Genomic DNA, 12,131 nt, shown 5'->3' with positions numbered 1-12,131 from the left:
ATAGTCATGACATCCCAATGAAAATTTCTGTGTATCATTTTTCTAAAATTACCATTTTACCAACATCATTTTCTCTATCTCTTAGAATATTCAACTTTACATTTCAACTTAACCTTCCTGAGAGCTTCATTTGGATCCCTTGCCTCTCTAACCACATCCTCTATCTCAAACCTGGATTAGATGATTTATAAATGCTAAGAACACTAGGTGACTCTTTTCTGAACTTTAGGTTCCTATGTCCCAATGCCTTATTAATATCTCCATTAGGACTGCTATAAGACATAACAAAAAACAAATTATAACTTTCTCCTTAAACTTGTCCTTCCACATACCTTTGACAATTTTATGAATCTGCTCAGAAGGCCTGACAAAGAAAGGATTGAAATTGTCTCTTGAAACATCTACTGCTGTTTGGCAGCAGTTTTCCAAAATAGAGTGAGCAGTTTTCCAGGATGGAATGAGATGCTATCCAAGGTACTCCAGGAAAAATCCTTCTAACACTCGACTTCTCAAAAACATTTGTTTATCTTAGAGATACTGCTTCATCTTGATACTCTTTTCTTTCATAGTCATTTCTTTCATCATCTCAGATGATGCATTTTGTTCTTAGACAATACTTTAACACTTCTTTTACACATTCAAATCCAAATCTTCCAAATTTGAACCTAATAAATAATGCAACTTCTCTAAATCCTACCACCACCAGCAGTGTGGCATGCTATAGCATGTGGTGAAAAGAAAACAGTTTTATTCTGAAAAAGTAATGCTAGTTTTTGAAAAAGAGAAAACATTTTTGATGTTCTGTGTCATTTTAAAGTCTAACTTTGTTTACCCAAAGTTAGGCAAATACTTTTTAGATACATGCACTTTTGTTTTCTCTAAGTTAATAATGAGAATGCTTTCTGACGGTTCATATAATTGTGGAGGTTATAAGGAGAAGAGACAGGATCATCATTTTGCCAGCTGTTCTGGCTAGTTTGTTTTACTCATATGCTTTTCAATGTTCCCAGTGAGTGGTCAGCAAACTGCCAATTAATTGTGAAAACCTATCAGGTAGTCAGAGGTTACTATACCAAGAAAGAGAGATCATGAATCTGTTCATCATAAAATCTATTACTGCTAAGCTACAAGAAATTTCCAAAACAATTCTGTGGATAACTTAACTTTTCAATGTATGATAATGACATTCCTAGATCCTATAGGTGGAGAGAAATAAGATGAAGAAATTTATTTTGTGAGTATCCATTAAGAAGAGCTTTTTGTTCAGTATGCTATTTGATAAATATTTAATCGGATTTAGCTTTTTTTTTAGTGATATTTCAATAAAGAATGCATTCAAAGTACCTTTTCACAAAAGATAAACACAGAAACTAGTCTGGTTCTCTGCTTCATCTTTTAACTGTTCACTCTACACTGCTGAGCTCAAATGACTATCTGTAATACAAATCAGAGTTCTTCTAAGGAAGGACAAGTTATATTATTATTATTTTTTTTAATTTTTAGTTGTATATGAACTCAATGCCTTTACTTGTTTTTATGTGGTGCTAGTATCAAACTCAGTGCCTCACACTTGTGAGACAAGTACTCTACCATTGAGCTACAATTCCAGCTGCTGATTTTTCATACTAGTTCTAGTTAGCTTTATTTGTGATAGTGAGTAAAATAACTTCAATTATATAACTTGCTGAGATCAAGCATATGTATTATTTTTACATTTTATTATTTCATTTTGTTTTTATATATGTTATTTTTAGACTTGAAAATCATAGGAATATCAATGAAGATAATCATGATAAATAATATAATAAATAAGAGATAGATTAAAATAATACAAATAAGTTGTAGGCACATTCATCCAAAACTTAACCATTGAGATATATTCTGAGAAATGCATCATGTTATATTTTCATACATGTTATATGTTCATGTTATATTTTATGTTATAATAATACATGTTATATTTTCATCATGTAAACATCATAGAGTGTACTTACACAAAACTAGACAATGCAGCTTACTACAATACTGGTTATATGGTGCCTATTGTTTCCATGTTACAAACCTATATACATGTAACTGTATTGAATACTGTAAGCAATTATAACACAGTGGTAACCATTTTTGTATCTAAACATAACTGAGCATAGAAAAATACAGTAAAAATAAGGTATGAAAGATTTAAAAGTGATACACTAATATAGAATGGATCCTGCAGTACAGGATGTTATTCTGGGCATGTCAGTAAGTGAATCGTAAATGAATGTAAAGACTGAGGACATTACTGTGCACTAGTGCAGACTTTTTTTTTAAGGTGGTAACTTTTTATATAGCTTTATTTTATTCATTTATGTTTTATGTGATGCTGCGAATTGAACCCAATGCTTCAATGTGCTAGGCAAACACACTCTACCACTGAGCCAAAACCCAGCCCTAGTGAATGAAGACTTTTTAAGTACTGTGCACTAAGATTATACTAAATGTTTAAATTTGTTTTCTTTTTTTCAATAATAAGTTAACCTTAGCATAACATAACTTTTTTTTAACTTTATAAGCTTAGATTTTTTTTAAAAAAAATTGACTCTTTTATAATACTTCCCTTAAAACATGCTCATTGCACAGATGTACAAGCATATTTTCTTTCTTGGTATTCTTAGTCTATGACATTTATTTAATTGTTTGTTTGCAAAAGTTTTTGTTAAAAAACTCAGAAACACATATTAGCCTAGGCCTCCTCAGTGTCAGGATTATCAATATCACTGTCTTTCATCTCCACATCCTGTTCTGTTGGAACGTTATTGTATGTGCTCTATTTTGATAAGAATGGCAGCACAGTAGATATGCTTACACAAGAATCTCCATGGGCATGTGCGGAATGCATTTCATAAGATCTCTGTGACATCACTAAGCAATGAAAGTCTTCTGGTTCCATTATGATCTTGAAGGAACACCATGGTGTGTAAAGTCCATCCTCGACTGAAACAGTGTTAGGCAGTGCCTGACTCTACACACCGACATTTAGTCAACTTTTAATGAGATTTAAGGCATATATTTCCATATTACTGCTTTTTGTAGAAAAAATATTATAGGGCTGGGGATGTGGCTCAAGCGGTAGTGCGCTCGTCTGGCATGAGTGCAGCCTGGGTTCGATCCTCAGCACCACATACCAACAAAGATGTTGTGTCTGCCGAAAACTAAAAAATAAATATTAAAAAAAAAAGAAAAAATATTATAGAGGAAAATATTACAAGATAATGTTTTTCTAATTATTAATGTATGAAAGTTTACTCACCGAAGATTAATGATGTCTTTGGTAACCTATTAAATTAATTAATTATTAATTTGCTTTGTGTTTTATTGTGGGTGAAATATTTGTAATATATGTATGTATGTATGGATGAAAGAAAAAGAGGACAGGAGGGAGATAGAAAAAGAGAGGACAGAAAAAAATAAATCTTTAAATGAACACTTTTTGTAAGTTTATGATCACATCTGTAACCCAGAATCTTGCTGTGATATGATTGGTTTCTGCCTCTTGCTTACTCCCCTGGTGGATGACAGAAATCGTAAATGTATTCAGAGTCCTGTAGAAACTATTTCTTTCCTTGAGCAGGTCCTTTTTGTTTTATTCTTGGGCTCTATCTTCAATTTAATATATTCCATTCAATTATCTTCTAAATAAATATTTACCTCTGAGAGAAAGATTAGACTATACATCAAAATGACAGAAAAGAGATGGATTGCAAATGAAAATATTTTGTTTTCTCAGGTTAGTTTTCAGATGCTTTCTGGCAGTAATGCAAATAGGAATTGCATTCAACATTGTCCCACTGCAAAGATACATGATCTTAACTCTTGCCCTCCAATACCAGATGACATTCTCTTATGCATTCATTTCTTGAGTGTCTAGTGAGTGCCAGGCTATCTGCTAGGTCCAGAAGATATAATGTTGAAAAAAAATAGAATTTCTCTATTCATAAAATTTGAAGAAGACATATACATAATATAGTGAAGATAAACATAGTTAAAATAATTATATTAATGAGGTGTAGTAAATGCTCTCAAATGAATGAAAATTGCTCTAAAGAATGAATAGTAACTCAGTCCTGGTGTTATGAAAAGAATTCCAGAGGGAGTTGTTTGTTTTGTGAGGCATAATAAACAGGAAAAGAAAGATATATTCCAAGTGAAGTAAATAGCTTATAAAAGCCTTATAACAGAAATAGCCAGAATGACTTCAAGAAACTGAGTAAAGGATTTTATGAGCAGAAAATATTTTGAGAGAGCGAGAAAGATACACATGAAGAGAGGCCAAACTCTGGGGGAAAGATCAAGTCCACTATTTATTTATTTATTTATTTCATCTTAAGAATATATGGGATCCCAGTGACATTTTTCATAGAAATAGAAAAAAAATCATTAAATTTATTTGGAAAAATAAGAGGCCCAGAAGAGCCAAAGCAATCCTTAGCAAGAAAAGTAAAGCAGGAGGTATGAGAATACCAGACCTTAAACTATACTACAGAGCTATAGTAACAAAAATGGCATGGTATTGGCACCAAAATAGACTTGTAGACCAATGGTTCAAAATAGAGGACACAGAGAGAAACTCATATAAATATGGTTATGTCATATTAGACAAAGGTGCCAAAAACTTTCATTGCAGAAAAGATAGCCCGTTCAACAGATGGTGCTAGCAGAACTGGAAATCCATATGTAGCAAAATGAAATTAAACCTCTATCTCTCACCCTGCACAAAAATCAACTCAAAGTGGATCAAATACTTAGGCACTAGAACAGACACCCTGCACCTAATAGAAGAAAAAATAGGCCCAAATCTTCACCATGTTGGCCTAGGATCTGACTTCCATAACAAGACCCCTAAAGCTCAAGAAATCAAATCAAGAATCAACAAATGGGATGAATTAAAATTAAAAAGCTACTTCTCAGCAAAGGAAACAATAAATAACGTGAGGAGAGAGCCTAAAAATTGGGAGAAAATCTTTATCACATACACCTCCGATAATGCATCAATCTCTAGGACATATACATATAAAGAACTCAAAAAACCTAACACCAAAAAATGCAAATAACCTAATCAATAAATGGGCTAAGGAAATGAGCAGACACTTCACAGAAGGAGAAATATAATCAATCAACAAATATATGAAAAAGCATTCAACATCTCTAGCAATTAAAGAAATGCAAATCAAAACTAAGATTTGTCCTAATGGAAAAGATCAAGAATACAGGAAACAATAAATTTTGGTGAAGATGTGGGGGAAAAGGCACAATCATACATTGTTGGTGGGACTGCAAATTGGTGAAACCACTATGGAAAGCAGTATGGAGATTCCTTGGAAAACTGGGAGTGGAACCACCATTTGACCGCGATATCGCACTCCTTGGTTTATACCCAAAGGACTTAAAATCAGCATATTACAGTAATGCATCCATATCAATGTTTATAGTGGCTCAATTCACAATAGCTAAACTATGAAACCAACCCAGAGGTCCCTCAATAGATGAATGGATAAAGAAAATGTGGTATATATACTCAGTGGATATTACTCAGCTTTAAAGAAGAATGAAAATATGGCATTTGCCAGTAAATGGATGGAATTGGAAAATATTGTGCTAAGCAAAATAAGCCAATCCAAAAAAATGAAAGGCTAATGTTTTCTCCAATGTGTGAAGGCTAATTCACAATAAGAGAGGGGGCACTAGAGAAGAATAGTCTTATCTTAGATTAGGTAGAGGGAATTGATGAGAGTGAAGGGGAGGGGATATGGGGATAGTAAACATAGTAGAATGAAACATGTATATATGTGACTACATGACCAACATGATTCTGCAACATGTACACTCAGAAAAATGAGAAAGTATATCCCATGTATGTATAATATATCAAAGTGCATACATGCATTCTATTTTCATGTATAACTAATTAGAAAAAATTAAAAATTAAAAAAATGGGAATGTGCTTTTTATTCATGGGCACCTTAACATGGTCACTTGGACTTTTGTGGAGGATGTATTTAAGATACCAGAGTGCATATGAAGTGCTAATAAGTGTACGGTGGAAAGTTTAGGTGAGACATGCCCAGATATCTTGACCTACAATGCATTTAGGAGGGACTAAAGATGGGAGATATATTTAGAAAGGACATCTAACAGACCTCATCTAACAGACCTCAGTGATAATTTTAATATGAAGAATAAGGGAGAGGAAAAGGTCCAAGATGACCCCTCCTTTTTTTCTGGCTTGGGTAAGTAGATGAATGACAATTTGGGGATGCATGACTTCATGTGAGGGTGTGCATACAATGAAGAGTTGTTTTCAAACATAATACTTAACTTTTGAACAGAGTACTTATGCCCATCTAGAGATTGAACAAGAAGCTATATATACAATTAAAACCATAGACTATGTTGAGATAAACTATGCTGAGAGAATGGAGTAGCAGTGAGCGGTTAGCAGTGAGATTTGGTAAACCACAATACTTAATGAAACAAGAAAGAAGAAGGATAGAACAACAGAGGAAAGAAGGAGTTTCATGAAATCTACAGAAACACAGGGGATCAAAGGCTAACAGGTGTCTAATAAGAAAGGGATTAAGAATGCCCACGAGTTTCTGTAATATTAATAGTATTGGTTATCTATGTGAGAACTAAAAGGTCACTTTATGAAGTTATGGGAGCAGAAGCAAAACTGAATTGGACTAAGTGAAGAAAATAAGAACAATACTTACATGGCTTTCAGAAATCTTGGAAAGAGGAGAGAAATAATCTTGAATGATTTCAGTATGTTTAAAGGTAGAAGAAAATAATTGAGATGGAGTTTAGGAAACAGTTAAGAGCAGTATTAATCAATTGGTTTAGTTTCTCAAGAGGTTAGTCTTATACTATGACTTAGGTAGAAAAAAAGAAAAAGAAGAAGAAGAACTTTTCTACTGTCCTCACAGGAAAGTAGGTATCTTGATGAAAAGTGATAAAGTAGAAGACAGTTGAACTCAGAGCATAAACTTGTGGGTTTTGAAAAGGGCTTAGTATTTGGATGATAAGATTATATCATTCTACAACTCTTCTGATCTATTCTGAAACATATGATTTTTAGTTTAAAGCATTTATAGAGGGATATTCTAAGAAATTTCCTTTTAAATGCTACTAGGAAAAATTCATTAATAACTAAATATAATATAAATTCATTAATAACTAAATATAACCAGTATAAAAATTCTGTTGTACTAAGTTTATTTATTAAGTACCTATCATAGCAGTCTATCTTATTAACTTTCAGTATTTATCTGTAAATTCTAATAACTAAAACTTTTTGAGACCTATTCATCAAATACATTCAAAGAGGAGATTAAGATTTATAAGTAACATTGGTGATTGTATTAGTATTATGTAGAGATACTTGGAAAATTAATCATAGCTTAATATCTTTTCCCTTTTCTTTCAACCGTTTATTAACTTTTTCAGTGGATTTTTATTAGGTACTGTATTTCTTCTTATTTCATGTTCTGTAAGGCTGAGTGAAAAAATAAACAGCACTTGTTGTTATCAAAGATATAACCTTATAGAGATGCTTATCTATTATGAATTCAACTGGTAACTTCCAGAAAGTTTTGATTAGATCTATGGAGATTTCTACATTATACTGAATATTTCTTAATATACTTCTTCACTATATAATAAATTTTCTCTGATTATTGCAATTCTAATTTTGACAGGTGAAAGTCAATAAGGATGTTTAAGCACTGGTCAGCTGTTTTTGTTCTTTGGTGCATTTTTCTGGAGTCAGAAGGAAGACCAACAAAAGAAGCAGGATATGGCCTTAAATCCTACCAACCTTTAATAAGATTGCGACATAAGGTACTGTCAACATTCTGAATCTACTCATTGTGCTTACCAATTATGAGCTAAGCTATTAGTTGTTACGTTTAATTTTCATTTAGGACCATTTATTTCAGGATATGCTTTCAGTAATTTCCATTTTAATAAAAAAAAACACCATTTAAAAACAGAAAATTGAAGTAAAGTTAGAAATTTATCATTGGGGAATTAAATACTTCTTAATGAAGACTAGAAATAGGCCCTTTAAAAATATATTATTGAAATTTTTATGAAGTAATAGCAATGAATTAATAAAAATAAGTAAATGTGTTAATACCTAAACAACCAGATAATATTTTTATTCTTTTAATAACAATTTTAAGTTTAAGACATTTTTAGAATAAAAAAAATAGTGTTATGGTCTAGAATTTACCAAAAAGATAAAATATGATGTGTAAACCACCTTCAGAAATATAGGTTGGCAAAATTTTAGCATTCATAGAAAATATTAGATATTTTAATTTAATTAAAAATCACAATATTAATTTGTTAAATTTAAAATTAAAGTTAAAAGTATTCTATGGGCAAATACTGCTTTATGTGATACATTTTCAACACTGAAAAAAACTATATTTAGGTATACTATAAATTATATAAATACAATAAAATAAAATACAGCTTTTTTTTTCTGGTACTGAAGATTTAACTCAGGGGCACTTAACCGCTGGGCCACAGTCACAGCCCATTTTTGTATTTTATTTAGAGACAGGGTCTCACTGAGTTGCTTAGCATCTCACTAAGTTGCTGAGGCTGGCTTTAAACTCATGATCCTCTTGCCTCAGTCTCCAGAGCCTCTAGGATTATAGGCATGTGCCACCATGCCCAGCCAAAATACTAATTTTGTTTTAATAATTGCCCATGATACTGCAAATAACAGACTAAAGGGATTTCTTTATTAACTCAAAGAAAAGTTTATATATACTTGTTTAGTTTTCACAGAAAGTAGAAAAGATCAAGAAATGTCATGCTAATTATGGGAGAAATTTTTTCTATTTGTGAAAAATTTGTTATGCTATTGTCTTTATATGAGACTTTTGAAAGAAACAAATATAGATTTTCTTCCTTATACTCAATACATGATATTAGCATTTTATGTTGTGTACAATTTGTTGTAATTTTTTCATAATTATCAAAATGTTTTGTTAATATGGCTTCTAAAGTGATTGCTATGTTCCAAACACCAAGTTAGGCTCCTAAATATATTATTTTAATTAATCTTCAAAACAATCTGTAAAAGATAAAACATACCAATTTTTGTTTTGTAGACAAGACATTAAAAATCTTAGACTAAGAGATTTTTGGAATGCACACTCTATTAGATATACAAATTGACTATACCATGAAGGATAGATTTGATGACCATAGAAATAAATAAAATGTAAAAATATAATTCAGTATCACAAATTATTGTGACCATTTATGTGAAAGTAAATACATCTTAGTCTCTAGTGTGGATAGATAATTGGCTATATTCTACTGTTTTTAATTATCCATGCTATCCCCTACCTCATGAACTTTTAATTAGATTTATCTTCATCCAAACTTTAAAACAAAATTACCGCTTTCTGAAAGCTTCCAGAACACATTACTGATACAACAGTTTGGCTGACACTATTACATAATCACTGAATAAATATTTATTCTGTGCTGTTTGCCCATCCTAAGTTTTGTCTCTTGAGGTTAGGAATTAAACCTCTTTCATCTTTTTGTTCCTGGTATCTTGAGCATATTAAATACTATTGAATTAAATTATTGACAGAAAAAGGAGAGGTAGTATGTATAACTACACTTTTCTGATTGTTTCTCTACAACATAATACCACAGGTTTTTATGCATCTGTAAAATTTATACATTTATAAACAAATTATTTTAAGTTAAATTTACATGTGAAAATATCAACATGCTGTGCTATATAAACTCACAAATATTTTTAAAAAAGAAACAGCACACTGAATTAAACTTATTTGAGAAGCACTGATACCCACCGAAAATGATCTAAGTTACCTTTCAGTGTTTTTCAATCTGTGTGTCTTTATTTCTAAACAGTATTTAAAAATATACAATGGTTGAAAGTTAAAAGCACAAGAGGCAGAAATTGTCATGTTAATATCTTACTTTCAAAGAACTTTGGATAGAAGTGAGATTAAGCTATAAAAGGCAACATGTCTGTGTGTGTGTGTGTGTGGTGTATGTGTGTGTTTATGTGTGCGGGAAAGAGAGAGAGAAAGAAAGAGAAAGTCAAACAGAAATTGGATATTCAACTGGAGTAAAGAGGATCCCTGAGATGTACAAGTCCCTGTAATCCCTACCAGATTCCTTCCATTCATCATCAACATAGCTTCTTGCTCTGCTAGAACTACCTTTTCTTTTCAGGGACTTTGAAGATTACACTATAACCTTTATTTTTGCTTGTGTCAATCACTATAAGGAGTCTGGGACTTCCCAGTGATTGTTTTACCACTGCATTCCCATTCCCGTTAGTCTTAGGTCACTTTATCAGTGAGGCTTTCTCCAACCATGACTGAAAATAGACAGTCATAAATATTCCCTATCTCACATTTATGATTCATTTACATTCAGAAAGTTTATCACCATTTGCAACACATACATTTTATTTATTTTTAGTTTGTGGGATGCTGCTATGGTTTGGATCTGAAATGTCCCCCCAAAGATTATGTATTGAATGATTGGTCTCAGTGCAGCTATTGCAAAATGATGGAAACTTCAGGCAGTGGGATCTAGTTGGAAGAATAAGATCATTGGAGCCATGTTCTTTTATTTATTTTTTAAAGATTTTTTTTTTTTGCACAATACCTTTGTTTATTCATTTATTTTTATATGGTACTTAGGCTCAAACCCAGTGCCTCATATGTGCTAGGCAAGCGCTCTACCACTGAGCTGCAGCCCTAGTACTGGAGGCATGTTCTTTAAGTGCATATCTTGTCCTTGACCTTTGCTTTCTCTCTCTATTTTCTGGCTTTCATGCCATATGCTCCCTGTTATAATTTTCTACGTTATCATGGACCTAAAGCAGTGGTCTATGGAATAAAACCTTTGAAACTGTGAGCCAAAATAAATTTTTCTTCCTTTAAGTTATTTTCTCAGGTATTTTGTCACAGTGAATAAATGTGAAATAACTAACTCTGGTAACTAGCATAATGCTAGTTAAGGATAAGATTATATATTTATTACATATTCATATTTGTATTGATGGAATTAATAACTTCTCCTTTTCTAATATGTATCAGAATAAAATAGAGTGATACTTGAAATTCTAAAAATCAATGATTTTAATAGTTTTGTATAAATTAATTTCCTTCAACCTTTAAATTTTGTACAGTTTTATTTTAATTGCAACAGATACAAATATCTATAATTTTGTAAGACTGAGAGAATACATAAAGAGATTTTCCATTTAGCTTAAATTTCTTTAATTTTAAATTTAGTTATTAACTAGAAAAGCATAAAATAAATAGTAGACACAGCTAAAACTTTAAGTCTGATTAGTCATTTTCCACATATTTTGCTAAAAGTGTCAGTACTTGAATCTGAAAAAGTATATATATAGAACTAATTTCCACAAGATATTTGTGTGCCACTTATATAATAAATTCTATTTTGAGAGTAGAATGAAATGTGGGACTTATTTGTCAGATTACATTAAAATACTGCAGATTTAAATGTAAATATATGCATATATATTTACATCATTTACAATTATATGTACACAAAAATGTGATTAAAATTTATTTGTCTATATCTTGCTAGACAAATGATTAACACATGAATCTGTCATATTAATTATAGAGATCTTAATTATTATCCACAGATATATGTCTGGGGGAATTAAAACACATGTGTTTTACCCAATATGTTTATCCAACATCATTTATAGAACATGATATGAGGTAATTCATTAGCACTCTAGACTTATAAGATGCAATCATGATTCCAAATCCCCAACGTGATTCCTTTTCTTATTATTATATTAATTTAAACATTGCATACTTATAGAGTGCAAGGTGTTTTCACATACATTAATTATTTTAATTTAATCTTGAATAATATTTCTGGGATGCAGGAAATACTATTCCAGTTTATTCAAATGACATCATTAAAACTCAGGGAGGTAAAGTAACTTTCCAAGGACAAGAGAGGTCAATAGCTGGAACCACTGAGATAAGGAAGAGGCAGGTAACAGCAAACATAGGTCAGAGGTGGGGGGGGGGGGGGGG

At 31.5% G+C, this 12,131-nt stretch overlaps 1 protein-coding gene across 4 annotated transcripts in view; it reads left to right on the top strand.

Moving 5' to 3' along the window:
• The window catches only part of Fstl5 (follistatin like 5), a 762,470-nt gene that overhangs the window by 36,853 nt on the left and 713,486 nt on the right, over positions 1 to 12,131 (top strand). For all 4 annotated transcript variants that reach the window (XM_048813586.1, XM_048813584.1, XM_048813585.1 and 1 more), the window contains exon 2: positions 7,734 to 7,875. In XM_048813586.1, coding sequence (XP_048669543.1) covers positions 7,750 to 7,875 — 126 coding nt within the window. In that variant the 5' untranslated portion in view covers positions 7,734 to 7,749. The remainder of the gene's footprint in view (positions 1 to 7,733; positions 7,876 to 12,131) is intronic.

Source organism: Marmota marmota, unplaced genomic scaffold (assembly GCF_001458135.2).
Source record: "Marmota marmota marmota unplaced genomic scaffold, marMar, whole genome shotgun sequence".
Taxonomy (NCBI): domain Eukaryota; kingdom Metazoa; phylum Chordata; class Mammalia; order Rodentia; family Sciuridae; genus Marmota; species Marmota marmota.
The sequence above is the reverse complement of the archived record's forward strand: the minus strand, read 5'-3'. Positions and strand labels throughout refer to the sequence as shown.